General features: G+C 42.7%; 1 protein-coding gene across 1 annotated transcript in view; it reads left to right on the top strand.

The window, feature by feature from the left end:
- The window catches only part of LOC124555910 (unconventional myosin-Va-like), a 61,678-nt gene extending 38,099 nt beyond the window's left edge, over nucleotides 1–23,579 (top strand). Inside the window, exons 4-6 of the mRNA XM_047129967.1 lie at nucleotides 3,829–3,951; nucleotides 6,663–6,779; nucleotides 23,454–23,579. Coding sequence (XP_046985923.1) covers nucleotides 3,829–3,951; nucleotides 6,663–6,779; nucleotides 23,454–23,579 — 366 coding nt within the window. The remainder of the gene's footprint in view (nucleotides 1–3,828; nucleotides 3,952–6,662; nucleotides 6,780–23,453) is intronic.
- Nucleotides 23,580–25,174: the final 1,595 nt, after the last annotated feature.

Here is a 25,174-nt window from a genome sequence, read left to right as displayed (position 1 = left end):
ACAAATGACATCTATCAGAAGGAAACCAATGTGAATATGAAATTCTCTAAATTCTCCACATTGTTTGAATTTAACTTTGAAAAGGCATTTCCAAAAGTATGCATGTCTGTATGAACATCTCACAAAAACAGATGGATAACAGCAGGTATTAAGAAGTCCTCCCAAACACTTAAACAACTCAGTTCCAACAAAAAGATTTGCAATGATCCAGAATTCTTAAATTTATATCACAGATACAAAAAGGTCCTACAAGAATGTGCTGATTTCTGCAGAAAAGTCATTTAATGATAAAATAATATATAATGCAGAGAATAAAAGCTAAACAGTCTTTGATGTTATTAAAAAAGGAAATGGAGAGAGGCAAACAAATGCAGAATAACATACTGCGAAGGGAGTGGGATAAGGTAATAAATGATCCACAACACTTAGCAAACTATATAAATGAGCATTTTTCAAGTATTGCCAACAAGTTACAGCAAAAATTCCCCAAAACAAATATAACACCTGCAAATAATGTTGCACTAAATACAATGATGTTACTTCCAACCACAGAGAATGAAGTTAATAAAACTGTTCAGTAACTAAAAAATAAATTGTCAGCAGGCTTAAATAAAGTACCAGTGTTTGTACTGAAACAATGCATAGGGATTATACAAGGCCCCTTAACAAATATAATAAATGAATCCTTCACATCAGGGATATTTCCAGAGCAGTTAAAGCAGGCAAGAGTTGTACCTCTGCTTAAGGAATACAGTATAATGCAGAAGACACAGAAAATTACCAGCCCATTTCCCTGCTGTCAGCATTCTCAAAAATAATAGAAGCAATTATGAAAGACAGATTAATGAATTACCTGAATAAATACAATCTTTTAAGCGAATCACAGTTTGGTTTAGAAAGTGGCAAAAATACGAAGTCAGCAATAGTAGAATTCACAAAAGTTGTACTTGATGCTCTTGATAAAGATGAGTATGTCACAGGCATATTTTTGGATCTTTCTAAGGCGTTTGATACAGTCAACCACAAGCTTCTATTAAATAAATTAGAAGCATTAGGAATAAGAGGAGTAGCTAATGACTGGTTTCCATCATATGAAGCAGATAGGGCACAAAGAATAGAGAACACGTACTTGAAATAGAACTAAACATTTAGTAAAACTCTTATCAGAACCAAAATACATTAATATAGTGGTTCCACATGGTAGCACATCAATGACTTTCCCACTTGTGTTACTCGTGGTGAAAAAATTGTCTTTGCTGATGACAGCAATATTATAGTCGTGGAGAAAACAGGAGAACTCCTTGCCAAGAAAGCAAATGAAACTCTCAAGGAAGTTTATGATTGGTCAATAAGCAATAAAGTGACATTTAACATGAAGAAAACTAATGCCATGAATTTCAGTTTGAAGAGGAAAAATGACCATGTTAAATTAAATGTAGATTTTACCTCTATAGACTGTGTAATAAATGCAAAATTTTTAGGAGTGACTATTGATTCTCAGTTGAAGTGGTGCGAACACACAAAGGTACTTGCAAACAGAATGTCATCAGCCCTTAGAATCCTATCATCAGTGTGTAACATGCAGTGTCATTTAGTTACATATTATTCATATGTACACTCAATGATTAGCTATGGCGTTCTTTTTTGGGGAACAAATGCACAAAATGTGAACATAATTTTCAAACTTGTAATGTTCTGTTCAGAATACTGGGGATTTTAATTGCTCCTTGTGAATTCATTTACCAGTCAATTGTACACATCAAAAATAACATTGGTAATTACTGCACAAACAGCTCTGTCCATGGCCATGCAACAAGAGATAGATAGACTCAACTTACATTTACCAAGAAAAAAAAAAAACATAAAACTCAAAACAGCACTTTCTACCAAGGAATAAAACTGTACAATAAATTACCAAAAGAGATTAAAGAAATTGCAGATATACACTTCTTTAAAAAGACAGCTAAAAGTGCCTGTTATACAATATATTTTATACATTGAAGGATTACTTAGCTAAAACAGAGTAGGGGTTTGATAAAAAAAAGTTATACAAATAAATAAATAAATAAATGATGATGATGATGATGATGATGATGATGCTGATGATGATGATAAAACATACAACATTCCACATTCCACATAACTCCTTCACTTAGTTTTTTTCCTTCTCTTTTCCTTTCTAGAAATACTTACCCCCAAGCTATGCATGGCACAATAGTATCGTCTCTTCCTCTTTCTGAGCTCAACATCTCACTCTTTATGGAGGAATGCTGATTCAGTTTTTCAGGATAGCAAATGGGAAGTTGCGGTACAGAAAATGGCCCATGTGCAGTGACTGATAGTGAGATGTGACTGAACAGTGTGGCATTACATTATTTAACAAATTATTTGTTAAAAAAAGTATTCTATACCAGGAGTAAATCTAATGGTTGTCTCTAACTAGAAGTCTGGAAATGTGTGTGTCTACTAATTAGCTTATTTTAAATTGTTCTAAACTTGTAAATACTTTTACATGTCCAATATCCTTGTAATAAGAGATCTACGGATGAATAAATCTGCTGCTGCTGCTGCTGCTGCTGCTGCTACTACTACTACTACTAATACTACTACTACAAATGGCAGTTATTATGACTTGAAACCTAAGTTGGTTAGCTCTTTGTGTGCTACTGTTCTCAGTATCCATGGAAAGTGGTTGAAGGGCAGTGAAAGTATGAGTAGGTGACATGTTGGACAGCTGCACCCCACCAAAGGACATGGAGATTGAAAGTTTGTCTGCTCTGTAACACAGATTAAGAAAGATCCAACAACAGAGTACAACACTGATGCAAGCACAAATGTTTCAGAGCACACCATGCTTTGCACATTGATATTTACTGGTCATTTTATGAATGTAACAATCTCTAATCTTCTTTATTATGTGTCATATTAATCTGGTATTAACAGTACTTAATGAGTCTTCATTTTACAGAGTCCCTCTAACAGGGATACCTGAAAAACAGTGATTATTTAATTCAGTATCCAGTAAAAATGTGTATCAAATATAATTATGAAAGGCCAGTATAGTGAGAAAAATATCAGTGGTACAGTAGCAATGTATGAATATCAGTATTGTTTTGGCAGTTTATTGATATTTCTAACATATTGGTGGTCTATCACTGTCATCTGTAGCCATTCATTTCAGTGAGTAGGAATAACTGCACCAGCCATCCCAGTTTCCCATTTGTGACTGAGTTAAGTGATTTAATAATGCAGTGAAGTGGATCTGTGTACTCCTGCAGGGAATAGAGTTTTATAGGAGAAAAGCTATCATTTGTAGGAACCCCACTCTACATTTGTGTTGTAGAGTGCTCCCCTTTTTTGTGAATAATAATCAAAGATGTCCATGTGACACTAAAATCATTCATCTGTGTTTGTTCATGGAATTTCATACAGGACCAGTCCTAAATTTTCTACTCCTCACCACTGATTTCTTTTTTGACCCTTTCACATTATCACAAGTGTTCCTCCCTTTCCTGGCTGTACTATCAACAGAGCATTAAAATTTGAAAGGAAATGGGAATCTACATAGATCTTTTTTACCAGTATTCCACTAGTTTTTACATAAAATGGTACTTCAGATGATCACCAGCAGAAGTCCACTTATGACACATAACTTGATTATATCAGTGCCCACATTTGGTAAACTGAAGAACTGAGATTTCTTTTGTGGATGTCTATTCAATTCTGCTGTTCAATACAGACCAAAACATAGTACTTGGTGTTCTCTTAATTATTTTAAATGTAGCAAAATTCAGTGTTTCAAATGGTTAATTATCGCATTTGTTCCAGTATACTGATGTGCCAACCACATTACAGCCCATAATTCAGGCTGCCCACTTGCTACAGGCTCGTAAGCTGGATGAAGATGTTCAGCATGTATGCAATATGTGTGATAAACTTTCAATGTTGCAGGTATGTATTCAAAATTAACTGTATCATTGTTTCAAATTGGTGTCAGTTATAACTGATTTATTAAATTTTGCACATGGTTAGATTGCTCACTGTGATGGTTCTTACATAGTAATGCATCCACTCATGTTAAAGACTGGTTTATATACCATATGGGTTAGGAAGAAACATATTTATAAAGACTTGTGAGCTACAGTTGTTTTTTCATTAAAGTAATTAGCATTTCTTGGTGCTTCATATGTATATTATACAGCAACTGATGATGTAATTCTCTGCAGCTAGAACAGGTTGTTCCAACTTATGTGCTTGTAATAATTTGTGGATTGCTCCAACCAGTGTTGGTGTCAGTGAGGAATTGAATTAGCCTGCACAGCAGCACCTTGTAATCTGACAACTATAAATGGTGCACATTATGTTATTGCCAACAACAAATTTGGAATGTTACATTAACTAAAAAATGCAGGAAACAGAGGTAGTAAATAATAAGGAACTCTATTAATAGTATGTAATATGTTGATTAGGCTTCTGAAGTTTGACGTTTTTCCATATTAAGAGGAAATATTGAGAATCAAAGTGTTTGCAGTGTTACTGTGGAAGATTCATTGTAACCTCGTAAAGAAAACTCCCTTCTTTGCTTTTTACTCTTGCTATGGACAAAAAAAGTGATAACATTAGTATATATATACCCAAACATGCACATGATCATGACCATATTTTTGTATAGGTTGTGAAACATTTTTGCTGTAATGAAAAATCCCACTAGGACAAAGTCAGTGTGCTGTGGTATCTTTCTTCCATTGAAGTTAGAAATACAAGATTCACATATTTTAACTTTGGTAGTGGTGATAGATTATGGAATGAAACCAGGAAAGGATTGTTGAATAATTTAATTTCCATTTCCAAAATATTGAGCTCCTGCAGTCCCTTTTTAAAGACATGCTTAACTGGTTTATCTTGACTTGGTAATCAGTAAAACTAGTAATCTTAAAGAAGCCAGGTGACCCAAAAATGTTAAATTGCAGTTTCTCATTTGTGTCTCAAACATAGCTTTTCCAAGAACACTCAGATTTTGTTTTGCACATCAACCATTTAATTCTCCATCCATTGCAGTAACATTTTAAATTGTCAGATATATTTTCATGTCTGCCAGGAATGCTAGCTCTGATAAACATTTTAAATCTTTCAGATATTACACTTCTTTCCCTATCATTTTCGCAAATGGAAAAGCTTGCTCACAAATGTGAAAGTAATTAACAAGAAATTACCAATCAAGCTAACTGTGGTGTGGTTAGGTATGTCCTCATACTTTGCATCCATATCTTTCTCCTGCCATGGTTGCCATGTCCAAGTTCCAGCGAGTTGCAATTTGTTGGGAAGGGAAACTCCTTAAAATCTCTGTAACTCCTTTCGAGACAAATATTATGCATCTGCTACCAGACTTATTGCTACAATAAACTTTTTTTTTCAGATGTAACCCTCTTGATATTTTGCTTTTAAGTCTGTTAGATCTCTGAGTATTTTGCCCACTATCTGCTCCTAATGCCCTCCGTGGGAACATGTACAAGGGTGTGCTGAAAATTTATGCCTCCAAGTTTTTTATACATAAATTCTTAATGCATTTTAAATAAAGCACATGTTATTAACATTCTACATCTTTATTCTTCATTTATATATATATTTACAGCCCTCTGCCATGAGAGGTCTCTGAAGTGTAGCATGTAACATGGTGGTGAGTAATGTAACTATGTCAGTGGATTAGAAACAGCATGCTAAAATCAGATTCTGGGTTAGAAGAGTTTGTCCACACATGCTGCTCCTTTAGTATGACAAAGGTAGATCACAAATTAGCATTGTGACATCTGCAACAATCATCCACCTTTGTTTCACTGTCATCGATCATCCTCCATACAATTCCAACTTGGCACAATCAAATTTTCATTTTTCCAAAACTTAAAGAACACCTTCAAATATGTTACTTTGACAATGAAAAAGAGGTGCAAGCCGAGGTGAGGTTCTGGGTCCATCAAGCAGGTCAAATATTCTGCAATGAATGTACCAAGAAATTGTCGTCTCAGGGAGAAATGTGTTACCAGGATTACTATACTGAGAATAGAGATACAGACTGCTAAGAATATTTGTTTTATTTAGGAATCTTAGAGTTTTCGTGTAGAAAATTCAGAGGCATTGCTTTTCAGGATGTCTTCGTACAATCATGTTGTCTGGTATACATATTGGCAAAATTAAATACTTCGTGGCATACACAACACTGCAGGCATCCATCTATATAAGTAAATGGAATTGTCTCCTCCTGCAACAAAGGCATGGGGCTTTCATGGCTAACGATATCTGCCATTGTCAGTGTGAGAACACAAATGTGTTGGCATTCATTATATCAGATATGGTGACATGATACTTGCAGACAGAATATCATCAGAATTTTATGTGCTTGAAGTCTTAATGAGTATCAGCTGTTGTCTCTGAATTATGTACTATTTGTATGTACAATTAATTCTTCCTTCTGAAATTCTTCTTTGAGGAACAGTTTTGTCTGTCTCCACTTTATCAGATACTGAAGTTAGGAGAAAGTTGACATCCTTACAAATGTAATGTTGCAGCAGTAGTAGTAGTACAGCTATTAATTTAATGAATATTTCTGCTGTTGTTATTACTGTATTTTATTTTGTATGGTTCTAACTGCTACACATGTTTTTCAGATAATCAAAATACTCAATCTGTATACAACCATTGATGAATCTGAAGAATGTGTTCCTGTCAGCTTTATTTGTAGAATACAGGCCAAGCTCCTGGAAAGAAGTGAACCTCAGAAACAGGTATGGAGAAATGAGAGCAAATTGCTGCTCTTGCAATGTTTCATAACTACTGAACCTTTTAGAGAAATTGTTAGACGTCTATAAACCATGTAATGTGTTGCATTTTCTACACTGACAAAGGTACCACAATTAGCCTTCTTCATTTTAATTCCTCTCAGCAGTATGATGTTTTTGTAGTCCAATGAAAAATTAATTAGTCCTGGAGAGCTCTTTGAGAGTAGTGTTCCATTTTCTGACTGACCACCTCGATAGCTTTGACAGTGACATCTCCCACAGTTTCTCCCTGACCTATACTATTACTCACTATCTAGTATTTTGTGTGTGATATCACTGATAAGCAAGATGGTTGAATGATACGACATCCAATCAATTCCCTAAGGATGACAGCTGAAATTTTGTTAGCTACATGGGTTTAGACTATTTTTTGTTTATTATATACTTAGTTGTGAATGCCATATATCCATATTAAATCCCATCTAACTGTTTACCCTTTGCAGATGGTAAGTACCTAATAAATATTCAAGATTTAGAAAGAGTGATATGGTGTCTAACAGTGTCTGCAGTACCATAGCTGTTAAATTGCAGTGCTAGTTTATCGTTACCAAAAGACAAAAAAAAGTTTTGCAGCACCTTAGTACCTATAGATATGTATGGGTAAGAATTCTACAGAAGCAGGGAGGGGAAGAATAAGCCTTCAGGAAGAAAAAATATTGACCATGAAACAAAGCAATCAGCAAAATAAAAGCAGTCTGAAAATGCATATCCGTATAACCAAAAACTGCTGCTGGGTAACACTGAAGACTGTATTCTTGAAGTCTGTCTCCTCTTCAGTGGCAGCCCTCCTGTGGTCCAGAGTGGTTTCTCCTTCTGTAGTTAAAAACTTGCCTTCACAGGTGTTGCAGCAGGAATCTTGGAAGATCATAGGAAACTAGTCCTGTACGTCAGCTATTGAGTACGAGGGGTATGCCCCCACAATGGTTACATGATCTGCCCAACTCTCCCCCTCCCCCTCTCCCTCCCCCATTCCCTCGCCCTCCCCCTCCCCCTTTCTCTCGCCCTCCCCCTCCCCCTCCCCCTGCCCCTTTCTCTCGCCCTACCACCATCTACCCCACCCCTTTACCCCTTTTTGTGTAGAAAGGATGGCACTATTCCAGCTGGGTAATAAAATTTATTGCATTGAGTCAGCCTAAAGGTTTCATTGTGCCCTGTACCCATTGCTCTTTCACACTAGAGAGGCATATTCCACGGCAGAAAAATAATGTCACTGTAGTTGCACAGATTGTTGTACAGTGTGCAGCAGCTCGACTCTTGTCCCGGGAACAATTGGTCCCTGCAAGCAGCAGCCACTTGGGCGTGGTCACTCATTGGCTACCTCTGCAAGATTCCTGTTCGCCTTCATTCACCACTGACACCTGTTGTTTGTGGCTCTTGTGACAGTCATATGCCAAGCACCAACTGCAGGTGTCAGCATAGCTGTGTGTGAGTGGGTTGCAGCCAGCTGGCCAATTGCTTGCTGTCATCCTGCTGACCACCTGCCCTCTTCCCATGAAGTGAGGGCATGGTCGCCTCCTTGCACTGATGCAGTGCTAACGTAATAGTGCGAAATAAAGTATTAATTTTGGCAGCCACCTCTTTCTGAACCTTCACCAGCCTGCTACCTTGCCTCAACCATTTGCTGTCTGCCATCCTTACATTGTAGTAGCCCCTCCATCTCAGGCTTGGCCATAATTGGCACCAGAATTGGTGGCGTCTCCAGTAGGCACCAGATGGTGCATTGTCCAAGCAGCACGATGTCTGGACCACTGCCTACAGTGTCAGCACAGTAGGGGGAGTGAGAGAACTATTGGTTATCTTTGTTGTGTGTGACAGACATGGGATCTAGCAGTAACTATCACCATAACTTGAAGTTATTTGGTTTAGGTCAGAGCAACTGGATAATGTGTCTGAGTTTCAGGACAATGGTAAGGCTCAGTATATGGAGCATGTTAGATATTCACAAAGTAATCTGCTCGAGAATTCTGCAGTGTGGGCTGAGTGAGTATATGTAACTTGCTTTACGTCCTACAATATGGCCATGTTGCAAGGCTGTATATGGAGTGTAGTGTTAATGATAAGGTGTAGTTTGTAATTTATTTATTTTTTCAGGTTGTGAACTGTTGCATATTTATACTTTGTGTATTGTGTGTGGATGATGAGTAAAGGTGTTGCAATGGCAGTCACACATGGTGCAGTTTGGAGCTTAAGGCAGTTCATTTTTTGAAAGAAAAGATAGTACAGTTGTCAGCAGATAAAACAGTAATGGGGGCAAACTGCAGTTAAGGATGAGGAAATGGCATTGCTCCAGGCACCAGACCAAGTAATAGATCAGCTGCTGCACGCCCCCCCCCCCCCCCTCCTCCTTTTCCTGGAAGGTCATCTGAGGACGTGGTGGTATTTGTTGAGAACCCAATGATGTCAGCAGGTATTGGTGATTAGTCCAATGTTCAGTTGTTGTTGGTGTCAAAATTACATCTAGTGGAAGAACTGAAAAGTACTGTGGGATATACAAAGGCACTAAGAAATCATATATGTTTGAGCAGATAAACTAGGGGCTTCTCAAGAGGTACAAGAAGCAGAGCTGTGCAATGTTCTTTCAGGAATGATTGAGTACTGTTACAAGGAGGCATTGACAAGCCATAGCGGATTATGCCAACAGAATATGCAAGGTGAATATGTACATACATATGAGCTGGGACAGAAGAATGAAGCAAATATTCAATACAATGGAAAAACAGACAAGGCTGAAAATTTCACTTTCATTTACTCATTGACAAGTTTTGGCTTGGGATACATTTTCAAATTATGCATATAGTCAAAATGGTATTTCCCAAAATATAAGACCCATATCAAGATAACAAACATGTATACCCCCCCCCCCCCCCCCTGCAGGTATGGGGGTTAGAATAGGTCTGAGGTATTCCTGCCTGGCATACGAAGTGACTAAAAAGAGTTTCACACATTTCGGCCTTTATGTGATGGTCCCCTGTATGGTTTGACCTCCATTCTCAAAAATTTTCCTGAAGAGCGAGCCAATTGGTGAAGGGTGTCTTACAAGGTACATCGTGTCCATCATGCATTGAGATCTTTAGCCCACTTTCTTGTTGTCGCATTGCAGTCCTGCCCATTCTCCATCTCTTGGGTGAGGACAAATTCCTGGGTGTGAGTTCCACCATGCACTATGCAGTGTCAATGTCTGCATTGACTTCTTGGCACCTGATATCCAGCACAGTAGCCAGTCCGTTATGGTGGGGCTGCCATGTACCCTGTTGGTTGTAGCCCCTGACCACACAGGGACCGCTCTGCTGATGCCTGTGCCATTAACTCCACATGTATGCCAAGTGGTAGATGCCCATCCTCCTGGGGCATCAGGTCTCCCAGCAATGGCCATCCTGCCAGGTGGCCTTTACTGCAGCTGGGTGGCACCCGTGGGGAGGGTCCCTAGTCGGAGTTGGTGGCATCTGGGTGAATGACAAGCGATGAAGCGTAGTCCATCATCTCTTGCTGGTGGTGAAACACTAGCAGCCTCTAAGCGATCACAAGCTCAATTCAACGCACAGAATTATGAATAAGAATCGTTATCCTCCCTGGCCACACCATGGGAGAAACGTCAGTCTAAGGATGGCGACGGATCTTATTCACCCCAGTACCTTGAATGTTCGAGAGCTGATGGGGAATCTTTCATGACGATGAATCCTCACTTTTTTGTTGAGCATTTAGAGGACAAGTTCATGGAGGTGGAGGGCTTGTCCAAAATGCGATCTGGGTCAGTCTTGATCAAAACCGCATCCTCTGTCCAATCACAGGAGTTACTTGCTTGTGACAAGCTGGGGGATGTTTCTGCAACCATCATGCCCCACAAGAGCTTACATATGATCCAGGGTATCATATATCACAGATACCTTCTTGTGCAGTCCGACAATGAGCTGCGTGCCAATTTAGAGTGGCGAGCTGTACATTTCATCCAGTGTGTCCACTGGGGTCCGAAGGATAATCAGGTTGCCACCGGTGCCTTCATCTTGCCCTTTGACGGTGATACCTTGCCCAAGAAGGCCAAGGTGATGGTCTAATGGTGTGATGTAAAGCCCTATATCACTCCGCCGATGTGGTGCTTTAAGTGCTGGAAGTTCGGCCATATGTCTTCCCGCTGTATTTCCAGCGTCACGTGCTGAGATTGCAGACGCCCATTACATCCCAATACTCCGTGTGCCCCACCTCCCATCTGTGTCAACTGTGGAGAGCACCATTCACCTTGCTCGCCTGACTGCAGGATTCTCCAGAAAAAAAGGAAAATCATGGAGTACAAGACCCTGGACAGACTGACCTACACTGAGGCTAAGAGAAAATTCGAACGCTTGCTTGCTGAGTGTATGACATCGTCTTACACCACCGCTACAACAGTTCTGGCACCATCAGCTCCTCCAACCCCAGTCACCTCTCAGAGCCAGAAGACTACACCTGCCCCGTTGATGGTGGGGGCGTTTCCCTCCCTGTTGCTCCTGCACCACCTACTTTGGGAGCAACACTCCACCAACCATCGGGAACGTCCGTCGCCACTTCTAAGCCAGAGAAGCATAAGTCTTCTTCAGCTTCTCTGGCTAGGAAGGGGTCCCTTGGGTCACTCCCGTCCCAGGTTTCTTCTAGTGGGAAAGATGATGCCCGCCAGTGGCTGAAGAGCCCAAAAGCAGCTGGTTGTAGGGCTTCACGCTCATCATCAGTCCCAGAGACTGAGCCAATGAAGTCCTCCCAGCCAGGGAAACCCAAGGAGCAGCGAGAGAAATCCAAAAAGAAAACCCCTAAGACGAAGGAAATTTCAGTGGCACCCACACCACTGCTACCTACAAGCTCTGCCTCTGACGATGAGGTGGAGATTCTGGCGTCTGCTGAGGACCTAGATCTCACCAGACCCTCAGACACAATGGATATAGACTGCTCAGGCAATAAATCAGAGGCAGCAGGTGACTCTGAGGCGTAAACTGCCTCAGTGAATGTTCCATGTCTTCCCAGTCTCACGATGTCATCCTCAAGTTGAACTACGGCTTGTTTTTCCACCGCCTGGCTGAGCTACGGCAACTGTTAAGCTTTACACCTGCTATCTGCATTACCCTCCAGGAAACCTGGTTCCCAGCAATGTGAACCCCTGCCCTCTGCAGCTATAAGGGACATTACAGGAACCATAGCAACGATAATAGTGTGTCAGGTGGAGTTTGCGTTTATGTCCTAAATTCAGTCTGTAGTGAACATGTGCTCCTTCAAACCCCTCTTGAAGCTGTGGTTGTCAGAATAAGGACGACGCACGAAATAACTGTCTGCAATGTATATCTTCTTCTGGATGGTGCAGTGCCCCTGAATGTATTAGCTGCACTAATTGATCATCTCCCTAAACCTTTCCTATTTCTGGGAGATTTTAATGTCCATAACCCCTTGCGGGGTGGTACCATGCTTACTGGCTGAGGCAGAGATGTCGAAACTTTACTGTCGCAATTCGACATCTGCCTCTTAAATAATGGGGCCGCCACACATTTCAATGTGGCTCATGGTAGTTACTCGGCCATTGATTTATCAATTTGCACCACAGGACTTCTCCTATCTATCCACTGAATAGCACATGACGACCTGTGTGATAATGACCACTTCCCCAGCGTCAGGCACAAGGACGCCTGCCCAGATGGGCTTTGAAAAAGGTGGACTGGCGAACTTTCAGCTCTGCCGTCACCGCTGAAGCTCCCCCACATGGTAACATCGATGGGATGGTTGAGCAGGTGACTAGCACAATTGTTTCTGCGGCAGAAAACGCGATCCCTCGCTCTTCAGGCTGCCTGAGGCATAAGGCAGTCGCTTGGTGGTCGCCGGAAGTCGCTGAAGCAATTTAGGAGCATCAGCGAGTTCTACAGCAGCATAAGCGGCACCCTTCCCTGGAGCACTTCATACCTTTTAAACGGCTCCGTGCCCATGTTCACTACCTTATCAAACAACGGAAGAAGGAGTGTTTGGAGAGATAAGTCTCCACCACTGGGTGCCACATGGCACCTTCGCAAGTCTGGACAAAGATCAAACGTCTTTTCAGGTACCAGGCCCCAAAAGCTGTCCCTGGTGTTACCGTATATGGCGAGTTATGTACCGACGCAAAAGCAATTGCCGAGAACTTTGCCGAGCACTTTGCCGAGCACTTTGACCTGCACTTTGACCTGCACTTTGACCTGCACTTTGCCGAGCACTTTGGCCTGCACTTTGCCGAGCACTTTGGCCTGCACTTTGACCTGCACTTTGCGTTGGAGAATTACCCTGCAGCCTTTCGCACACTTAAACAGCGGCTGGAAGAGAATGTCCTCTCATTCACTACATGCTGCAGTGAATCCTATAACGCCCCATTTACAGAGTGGGAGCTCCTCAGTGCCCTTGTACATTGCCCTGACACAGCTCCTGGGCCTGATCACATCCACAGCCAGATAATTAAACATCTCTGATCTGACTACAAGTGACATCTTCTCGTCATCTTCAACCAGCTCTGGTGCTACAGCATCTTTCCATCGCAATGGCGGTAGAGCACCATCATTCCGGTACTCAAAACCAGTAAAAACCCGCTCGATGTGGATAGCTATCGGCCCATCAGCCTCACCAATGTTCTTTGTAAGCTGCTGGAATGTCTGGTATGTCGGCATTTGGGCTGGGTCCTCGAGTCACGTGGCTTGCTGGCTCCATGTCAGGGCGGCCTTCACCAGGGTCGCTCTACCACTGATAATCTTGTGTCCATAGATTCTGCCATCTGAACAGCCTTTTCTTGACAGCAACACCTGATTGCCGTCTTTTTTTGACTTACATAAAGCATAAGACATGACTTGGCGACATCATATCCTTGCTACATTGTATGAGTGGGGTCTCCATGGACCACTCCTGATTTATATCCAAAACTTCCTGTCGCTCCGTACTTTCCATGTCCAAGTTGGTGCCTCTCAATAGTTCCATCCATATCCAGGAGAATGGAGTCCCTCAGGGCTCTGTATTGAGTGTCTCTCTATTTTTAGTGGCGATTTACGGTTTAGCAGCAGCTGTCGGGCCCTCTGTCTCACCTTCTCTGTTTGCAGACGACTTCTGCATTTCGTACTGCGGCAGAAGTACTGTTGTTGCCAAGCGGCACATGCAGGGAGCCATCCACAAGGTGCAGTCATGGGCTCTAGCCCATGGCTTCAAGTTTTCAGCCACAAAGTCGTGTGTCATGCACTTCTGTCGGCGTCGTACTGTTCATCTGGAACCCGCACTTTACCTTAATGATGATCCACTCACTGTAGTAGACACATATCAATTCCTAGGACTTTTTTCGACGCTCGATTGACTTGGCTCCCTCATCTTTGTCAGCTTTAAGCAGAAGTGCTGGCAGCACCTCAATGCCCTCCGTTGCCTGAGCAACACCAATTTGGGTGCAGATCGCTCTACACTGCTGCAGCTCTACAGAACCCTTGTCCAATCCTAAATTGACTATGGGAGTGTGGTTTATGGTTAAGCAGCGCCTTCAACATTGCATTTACTCGACCCTGTGCACCACTGTGGGATTTTATTAGCGACAGGAGCTTTTAGTACGAGTCCAGTGACCAGTGTCCTGGTGGAGGCTGGTGCCCTCCACTGTAGATCGGACGTGCGCAACTGCTCATAGTTACCCTGAGCATCCGAATTACCATCTCCTTTTCCTGCCCACGGCAGTCCATCTCCCGCATCGGCGGCCCAGATCAGGGCTAATGATTGTGGTTTGCGTGCGGTCCCTTCTCTCCAAACTGGAGTCCTTCCCTTTACCAGCTCTAGTTGTGGTCCGTTCACGTATGCCTCCATGGTGTACACCTTGGCTGCAGCTTCGTCTGGACCTTTTGCATGGCCCTAAGAACTCCGTTAACCTTGCCACTCTCGACTGTCACTTTCCTCTCAATTCTTGACGTGTCCCGGGGCTCTGAAGCGGTTTACACCGATGGCTCAATGGCTGATGGTCATGTAGGCTTCGCATATGTTCAGGGAGGACATGCTGAGCAGCACTCCTTGCCAGTTGACTGCAGTGTTTTCACTTCAGAGCTGATGGCCATATCTCGTGCTCTTGAGTACATCCACTCATGCCGTGGCGAGTCATTTCTCCTGTGAACTGACTCATTGAGCAGCTTACAAGCTATCGACCAGTGCTACCCTTGCCACCCTCTGGTAGCGTCCATTCAGGAGTCTATCTATCCTCTGGAACAGTCCCGCCATTCCGTGGTGTTTGTGTGGACACCAGGATACGTCAGAATCGTTGCTGACAGGCTGGACAAACAGGCAATGCAGAAACCGCTTCTGGAGGTAGGCATCTCCAAAGCTGACCTGCGTTCTGTCCTACACCACAGGGTTTTCCGGCTTTGGGAGACGGAATGGATAACAGCATGCACAACAAACTGCATGTCATTAAGGACACTACGGATGTGTGGAAGTCTTCCACGCAGGCCTCTTGCAGGGAATCAGTTGTCCTCTGCCAGCTCCGCATTGGCCATATGTGGCTAACGCATGGTTACTCCATTGCGAGGACCCACCTCAGTGTCACTGTGGCCCCCTAAATGAAAGTTGTCCACCTCTTGCTGGACTGCCCACTTTTAGCCACTCTGCAGCAGACTTTTAACTTTCCCAGCACCCTGACTTTGGTGTTGGTGAACAATGCCTCCATAGCAGCTTTAGTTTTACATTTTGTCCATGAGAGTGGGTTTTATACTTCTATCTAGGTTTTAGTACATGTCCTTTGACCCTTTGTGTCCTCCACCCTAGTGCTTTTAGGGTGGAGGTTTTAATGTGTTGCAGAGTGACTGGCTTTCCCTTTTTTTCTCGTGGTTGGCTAGCCACTGTAACCTGCTATCATGTTTTACTCTCTTCTGTTTCTAGCGTCCCTGTTGTTTCCTTGTCCTCTTTTGTTCCTTTTAGTGTTCATTGCCTTCCCTTCATTCTTGTGGCTTTTCCTTTCTTTCTGTTTTGTGTTATACGTTTCGTCCGTTTTATTCTCACACTTGTGGCATTATTTTATTAGGAACAAGGGACCGATGACCTCATAGTTTGGTCCCTTCTCCTGCCTTTAAACAAAGTAACCAACCAAACATGATAGGTAACAAAGTGAAAATGAATAGTTATAGAGTATACAATTATTTTTTGGTGTTGCAATTCTTTTCCCCCGTTAGTGTCATCAATTTTGTAGCAGTTTTACTCAGGCAGCAGTTCCACAAGGGCACAGGGCTATAGCAGACAAGGAGATGACATGGAGTCTGTGCTTCAGACTTAGTACCACAGTGCATCAGACCTTCCTGGCTCACTCCAGCAGCAGCCCAACTCCTGTCATGATGGCAACGAGGCATCAAATTGCAACCTATGCACAGCAGCTGTTTCTCACCACCGCAGTGGACATGCCTCTGTGCCACATGCAGAGGCTGCCTGGGTGCAGTAACTCATTTGCAGGATTGGCTACCTCTGCAAGATTACTCTTCACCTTCATGCATTGCTGACACCCATAGAACGGGGCAAGGCCATCTCCCAGTATAGATACAGTGATAATGTAACAGTGCAAAATAAAACATTAGTTTTGACAGTCTCTTCTCTCTCGTCCTTCACCAACCATGAACTCCCCACTGTCTCCCATACTGACATCATAGCCAACTGTCCACCCCAAGGTCACCTATAACATGCAACTGTTATGAGCACCTACAGAAAGTGGTGGTTGAAGGATGGCGAAAGCACTGGTAGGTGACAAGATGCTGAATCTCCATGGCTGATCATAGAATGTGGAGGCCAGAGACTTGCCGGCTCTATAAAGGCAGACAGGGAGTGCTCAGTGGTAGATCTGATGACACAGTGCTGAGCAGGCAGAAGTGTTAAGGGGTGCATAGTTTTGTGCACATTATTGAAAATAAGCCCCCACAACAGACAACCCTTGTGTGTTCACATGTTGACCCAATGACACTGCCAGTTGTGATTGCAGTGGCCACAGAATCAGGGAGATTAAGCCATGAATCAATGTAAATGTCTTGCTTAGTTAGATGGATCACATTTCTTGTTACACAAGATCAGTAATTGTGTCTGGATATACAGGCCAGGATGCAGGCCAATTGGAGTAGTTTTATTCTCTGTTGGACATACACCTTGTTTTTCGTGGGAAGTATAGAAATAATCAGACACATTAAAGCTATGGAGTATATGGACACTGTTGTAGACCATTTACATTCCTTCATGCTTGACTTCTTTCTGCCAGTGATGGCACCTTCCAACATAACTTTCCATGTCTCATGCCTGGAAACATCCTGTAGTGATCTAGGAGGCAATACAGTTACCTCACGTTGATGTCTTTACCACCAGATTCACCTGATTTGAACCTAGAGATTTAGTAGCATAACAATGCTTCAATCTGGTTCCTGACAATACTATATGTAGCTCACAATGAGTTGCTACACCCCACAGATGAAATGCACAGACTTGTCTTAACAAGGTTTGGTCTTGGCTGGTTCTGATTATATAAACATCAAAAAACATTTTGCATCACCCCGGTTCCCAGAACTCCTAAAGATAGATGTTGACTGTGGATATTGTATCACAGACACAGTCCCTTTGACTGTTCAGAGATCCCCCTGCAGGTCTGGGGGTTAGAATAGGACTGAGGTATCCCTGCCTGTCGTAATAGGTGACTAAAAGGAATCTCGCACTTTTTGGCGCTTTAAGTTCTGGTCCCATTTTATGATTTGACCTGCCACTTTCCAAATTCCACAGAAGTGCAGGCCATATGGGGAAGGACACCTTACATGGTGCAAGAGTTGTCCATAGTGCCCTTAGATTCGATCTCCTGAACCTCTTGTCATGGCTTTGCATATCCACCTGCAACTCAAGTATTTGCGCAAGGACACTTTACAGGGTATGTCACTTGCTTCTGTTGTCTCCTGTCCTCATTCGCCCCCATGACAGTATTGTATTTCTCTGCACCCACTATCCAGCATGGTAGCCAGTCCGTTGTAGTGGGGCTGTCATGTACCCATTTGGTAGTAGTCCCCTGACAACACAGGGATTGCACTGCTGATGCCTGAACTGTAAACTCCCCATGTATGCCAAGAAGTAGATGCCTGTCTTCCTGCAGCATCAGGACTCCTGGCAATGGTCATCATGCCAGGTGGCCTTTGCTGTGGCTGGGTGTCACCTGTGGGGAGAGCCCCTGATCAGAGAGGGTGGCATCAGGGCAGATGACCTGCAATGAAGTTGACTAAGTCATCTCTCGCTGGTGACCATATGCCACCAGCAATCTCTGCGAAGGGCAAGATCGAGTACAATGCTGACAGATATGACACTAAATTGTTTCCCCCCTCACTACACCATGCGAGGAACAGTGGGCTACAGAAAGAAGAGAGCCATATTCACCTCAGTATTTAGTCTGTAGCAGAATAGACGGGGACTCCTTTCTACCTATGAAGCTTCAATTTTTTGTTGAACATCTTGAGGATAAGCCTGGGGAAGTGACAGCACTGTGCAAGAAGAGCAGTGGTGCAGTCTTTATTCAGACAGCACCCCAGCCCAATCCTGGGCGTTACTCGCTTGTGACCAGCTGCATGATATTCCAGTTTCCATCACTCCCCATAAAAGCCTCAACATGGTCCAGCGGATTATTTTCCATTGCGATCTACTCTTGCAGTCTGATGATGAGCTACGTGGCAATCTAGATTGGTGGGGTGTTCATTTCATCTAGTGCATTTACAGGGGACCCAAAGACAACAGGGTTGCTACTGGTGCCTTCATCTTGACCTTTGAGGGTGATTCATTGCCTGAAAAGGTCAAGGTGATGGTTTACCACTGTGGTGATAAACCATACATCCCTCCCCCTATGCAGTGCTTTAATGCTGGAAATTCAGGCACGTCTTCCCACTGCATTTCCACCACCACATGACAAGACTGCGGACATCCACTGCATCCAGACACTCCCTACCACGTGTATCAATTGTGGAGAGCAGCACTCCCCCTGCTCACCAGACTGCACAGTGCTCCAAAAGGAGCTAAAAATCATGAAATACAAGACCTTGGACCGGTTGACTTACTAAGAGGCTAAACGTAAATTTGATCGATAACACCCCATTTGGTTGATCTCCACATGTGCTGCTGCTACATAACAATTGCCATCACAAGTACCAGCCATACCACACTCTGTGCGCCACGAACAGGGGGCCCTCCAGGCCACCAGAATACATCCGCCCCCTTGGTGGTAGGGGGAAAATCTCCTTTCGTTTCTCCCATAGTAACTACTTCGGGAGCAAGGCCCCCCAAATGCAGGGGACATCAGTCCCCTCTCTCCAGCCAGAGAAGCAACAGCCTCCTCCAGCTCCTCTCATGCAGAAGGGGTCCTTCGGTACCCTCTCTCCCAAGGTCTCTACTGACACAGGGGGGACACACACCAGTGGCTAAAGGAGCCAAAAGCTGCTGGACGAAGAGCTTCTTGGTCTTCCTCTGTGCCTGAAACTACTTCAGAGAAGTACTCCCAGCGCCCATAAAGAGAAGCAAGAGGGCAAGCAAACAAAGAAGTTTGCTAAGAAAAAGGACCCTCCAGAGACCAATTATGCACCTGCAGTTGAGGTGGATATCTCACCATCCCTTAAGGACCTGGATCTCACTGACATGTCATCCACAATAGGAATGGATACAAATACTCAATCGGTGGCAGCAGGTGCCCTGAGGCGTAACCTGCCTCCTTGCATGCTTCATGCCTTCCCAACCTCACGATATCGTCATCCTCCAGTGGAATTGCTGCGGTTTTTTCCACCACCTGGCTGAGCTACGGCAACTGTTAAGCTTTACACCTGCTTTCTGCACTGCGCTCCAGGAATCTTGGTTCCCGGCAATGTGAGCCCCTGCCCTCCATGGCTATACGGGATATTACAAGAACAGTAGTGCCTATTATAGTGTGTCAGGTACAGTTTGTGTCTATGTCCTGAACTCAATATGCAGTGAAACTGAGCCCCTTCAAATCCCTCTTGTAGCTGTGGCTGTCAGGAAAAGGACGACGCAGGAAATAACTGTCTGCAACATATATCTTCCTCCAGATGGTGCAGTACCCCTGAACACATTGACTGCACTGATTCATCAACTTCCTAAACCTTTCCTACTTTTGAGAGATTTTAATGGCCATATCCCCTAGTGGGGTGGCACTGTGCTTACTGGCCAAGGTAGAGATGTCGAAACTTTTCTGTTTCAACTCGACCTCTGCCTCTTAAATACTGGGGCCACCACACATTTCAGTGTGGCTCATGGCACTTATTCGACCATTGATTTATCCTTCTGCAGCCCAGGACTTGTCCTACTTGTCCACTGGAGAGCCCACGATGACTTGTGTGGTAGTGACCACTTTCCCATCTTCCTGGACGTCCAACAAGATGGGTTTTAAACAAGGCAGACTGGGAAGCTTTCACTTCTGCTGTCACCACTGAATCTCCCCACAAGATGCCATCGATGGTAGTTGAGCAGGTCACTATAATGATCATTCCTGTGGCGAAAAACACAATCCCTTGTTCTTTAGGGTTCCCCCCAGTGAAAGTCAATACCTTGGTGGTAATCAGAAATCACTGAGGCCATTAAAGAGTGTCAGCAAGCTCTACAGCGACGTAAGCAGCACCCTTCCCTAGAGCACCTAATAGCTTTTAAAACAGCTCTGTGCCCACATTTGCCACCTTATAAAAAGATGGAAACAGGCATGTTGGGAGAGGTATGTCTCGACCATTCGGTGCCATATACTACCTTCCCAAATCTGAATGAAGATCAGACGTGTTTGTGGGTACCAGACCCTGACAGGTGTTACTGGCATTAACATCAATGGCATGTTACCTACTGACACAAACGCAATTCCCGAGCACTTTGCTGAGCATTATGCCCCAACCTCCATGTCGGAGAATTATCCCCCAACCTCCATGTCGGAGAATTATCCCCCAGCATTTTGCACCCTCAAACAGTAGATGGAAAGGAAAGCCCTCTCGTTCACTCAATGTCACCATGAACCTTATAATGCACCATTTACAAAGTCGGAGCTCCTCTGCATCCTTGCACATTGCCCTGACACAGTTCCTGGACGAGATCGGATCTGCAGTAACATGATCAAACATATCTTGTCTGACTACAAGCTACATCTCCTTGTCATCTTCAACCAGATCTGGTGCGATAGCATCTTTCCATCGCAATGGTGGGAGAGCACCATCATTCCAGTGCTCAAATCCAGTAAAATCCCGCTTGATATGGATAGGTATCGGCCCATCAGCCTCACCAACGTTCTTTGTAAGCTGTTAGAATGTATGGTAAGTCAGCGTTTGTGTTAGGTTCTGGAGTGATGTGGCCTACTGGCTCCATGCCAGGGCGATTTCCACCAGGGTCACTCTTCCACTGATAACCTGTTTCCCTCAAGTCTGTAATCTGAACAGCCTTTTCCAGATACCAACATCTGGTTGCCGAATTTTTTGATTTATGAAAAGCTTACAACATGACCTGGTGACATCATATCCTTGCCGCATTATATGAGTGAGGTCTTCAGGGCCCGCTCCAGATTTTTATCCTAAATTTCCTATTGTTCAGTACTTTCCGTGTCCAAGTTGGCACCTCCCATAGTTCCCCCATATCCAGGAGAATGGGATCCCGCATGGCTCTGTATTGAGTGTATCTCTGTTTTTAGTGGCTATTAACTGTCTAGAAGCAGCTGCTGGGTGTTGGTCTCACCTTCTCTGTATGCAGACGACCTCCTCCAGTACTGGTTTTACAAGCGGCGCCTACAGGGAGCCATCCACAAGGTGCAGTCATGGGCTGTAGCCCAGTGCTTCCAGTTTTCAGCCGCGAAGTCGTGCGTCTTGCACTTCTGTCAGTGTCGTACCATTCATCCAGATCTTTTAACTTAATGATGATCCACTCACTGTAGAGGATACATATAGATTCTTAAGACTGGTTTTTGATGCCCGACTGACGTGGCTTCCTCATCTTCATCAGCTGAAATGGAAGTGCTGGCAGCACCTGAATGCCTTCTGCTGCCTGAGGAACACCAACTGGGATGCAGATCGATCTATGCTGCTGCAGCTCTACAGAGACCTTGCTCAATGCTGCCTTGAATATGGGAGTCTCGTTTATGGTACACCGGTGCCCTTAGCATTGCATTTACTCGATCCAGTACACCATCGTGGCATTCAACTAGCAACGGGAGCTTTTAGCACAAGTCCAGTGACCAGCTTCCTGGTGGAGGCCGGAGTCCCTCAATTGAAGGTTAGGCATGTACAGGGGTTCATTCCCACATTGGAAGCCCAGGTCAGGGCTTACAAGTGCAGTTTGCATCCGATCTCTTCTATCTGAAGTGGAGTCCTTGCCTTTACCACCATATACTTGAGATCTATTCACGTACACCTCCATGGTGTACAACTAGACCAAAGCTTTGCCTGGACCTTCCACATGGCCCTAATAAATACAAATGTTAGTGGGAGTTGCATTCACAAGTAGTTCATAAGAAATATAAACTGTCTTACCAAGCTACAGAAGTGATGTGTTGAGTGGTACATTACAAACAAGCACAGATATGATAATTTAACAGTGAGTTTGTACTATCATAGTATTTTAACAAATGAGTAAAAAATACAGGGCAAACAAATTGCGATTATCATATGTTAAGGACGGGCTGCAAAAGTTGACATGTAGCTATAGGAGTACTAAAACTCAAGCAGTTGAACTCAGCTGGGTATGTTTTGAGAAGATTTAACAAATACATAAAAAAAAGTGTGAAGGCTCTTCACCAATGTGAGGAGTTAATGTACAGTGTTTCCTGTTAAGTGCTATTTAGTGATTATAACATATTTGTATTACAAAAAGCCATAGATGTTTTGTGTTTATTCAGGACCCCTAGGCAATACTCTTTTTGAATACATTCATGAAATCATTAACATGCCAACTGATGAGTTCGTTTCCACATTATTTCATTTGATTGGCAAGCATCAAGTATAAAAGTATAATTTTAGCATTCAACAATGATGAAATCAAAGTATGCATTGACTGCCAGACATGGTCAAACACACCAGGAGTTTCTTTGATTGCAACACCTGCAAAGAAAATTCTTGTGACGAGATCCATTTCAGACTACACAAGCTTACGATACATGAGAGATTTCATGGCTCTCCAGAAAGAAACCAAGACTCAAATCGAGTGACCTGGTCCACCATGCCCAATCAATTAACGCAATAATGACTTATTCAAACACCTATGAATAGCCAATCCAAAATGAGCATGCACTCCATTATGCTGGAACCACATGCTGTGCGTCACATTTACTGTAGCATTTTCAAGCGAACTGGGAAGAACCTGTTCCAGAAAAGTCTGATAATAAGTGGGATGGTAAAAGGTACTGCTCAATGAAGCACTCACTGACCAAACCCACCCACATGTTAGCTGTGAATTGATGTTGTGCAATATGGTGCTGCATGCCGCGAGCATTTCCTGGTACCCATAACTGCTCATTATGGTAAAGGAATACACCATCTCCCCTCCAGAAGTGTGTGTGTGTGTGTGTGTGTGTGTGTGTATGGGTGTTTTGCTATGGAAGTACACTGGTTCATGTTGTGTATTTTATTCATCACTATTTGCATAACCTTGTTGCTCTTGCAGGCCACATTGCTGATGGACACAAAATTCATGTTCCCAGTAAGATTTCCTTTCAATCCATCAAAAATCAAGCTTGAAGATATAGAAGTACCAGAGTTGTTGAACCTACCAATGCTAAAGAAAGTTTAAACTTGTGAGAGTAGTGTTCATCAGGAAAACAGAAATGTGCCCTACTACAAGGTTTACATAGATTTCCTTCTGTAGATCTGGGTTCTGAAGTAATAAATGTAAAAATTGTAATGAGATATGTATTTAATGTTAAACAGTCATCAGCATCCTATAAATGTAAACTTCTTTATTCCTTCACTCTAATATTCATTTCATTCTTAATATATCGTTATTACATTAATCTATCTGCTTACAGTTTTTTTGTTCATCAAAAATATTATATATAAAATATCTTTTATAATTATTTAAAATGTTTGCAATTTGTGTACATATGGCTTTTGTTGAAATATGTGATTAATGTTTGGCTTTCATGTTTGAGAGGGGGGGGGGGGGGAGGGGAAAGGGGTGGAGGTACTGGGGTTGTGTGTGTGTGTGTGTGTGTTTGGATCTGTATAATGTCCTAAATCACTGTCAACAACAAATATTTGCAGATGTAAAAACAGATGTTGTCATGACAACTTTGTTTACTTGTAACACAACTGTCATTTTTCCTCCTCTATCTGTGAAATCAAAACTTTGTTCTAAAAGTCAAAGAATGTGTATACACTATGTGGAGCAGTGTTTTAAGCTCTCTTAATTCTCCACAATGATGGTTTATTTAAATGTCATGGCACTACTAGACTATTATTCCTTTTTGTTAAAATTATTTCCAGAAAAATAGGGTTCAGGAGACAGAGAAATAAAATGTTGTCATCTGACAGATCAGTAACCATGAAGAAACTGAAATACATAAGTAATTTTTCTTTCAAGGACATTGATTGTTCCTCCGTATTCTCACTTTTGCCTAACATGAAAGAAAAATTTCTATCGTATCTTTGGTATTCTGTTTATCTCGCCACCTTCTTCCTCTTATACTGCTTCTTCATCATCTGTTCCTCATTAACACTTAGGTAAAACTTGTATGATTAATTTCAGGATGATCTTGTTTTTCATTTGCAGTCATTCCTCAGTGTCTGCCAACTAGGTATCTATTATAATTTACTCCAGGGCTCTTAAATGTAAAGTTGTATCTCCTGTACTCAGGCAGGGCTGCTTTTTTTATTTTCCTTTTTTTAGTGACAAGTTACTTCCAGCCACTTATGAGTGCCAAATTACTTTGTTGTAATCATAATGTGGTTTGTCTGTAAATGAACAGTACAAATATAAGTCTGGAAGTTGTTACAAGAATTTGGTTTCTGGCCAGTACTGCCATGTAAATGAATATCAGATGTGCTATGTGTAAGTGATTTACAGATATGACTGGTTTTTAGTATCAATTTTGTACTAGTTACTGTGTGCATAATGGGCCTCCAGCAACCCTTTGTTATTATTTAGCTAGAGATTTCCATTCAGACTAAGGCATTTCATGTTAAAAGGTAAATAAGGAGTTGTACCCTGATAAGGATATTTAAAAATGGATTTTCTGTTTCATTTCATATGGGTATCAGTTAGTATGGTCTCATTTTTTTTAAACATTTTAGCTTTTTCACAATATCCATATCAACCATACAAAAGAAATTACTGTGATGATAAAGAAATCAAGTTAACTTCTTTCTTTCTGTCCGTTCTGTGTAAGT

Source organism: Schistocerca americana, chromosome X, assembly GCF_021461395.2.
Source record: "Schistocerca americana isolate TAMUIC-IGC-003095 chromosome X, iqSchAmer2.1, whole genome shotgun sequence".
NCBI lineage: Eukaryota > Metazoa > Arthropoda > Insecta > Orthoptera > Acrididae > Schistocerca > Schistocerca americana.
The sequence above is the reverse complement of the archived record's forward strand: the minus strand, read 5'-3'. Positions and strand labels throughout refer to the sequence as shown.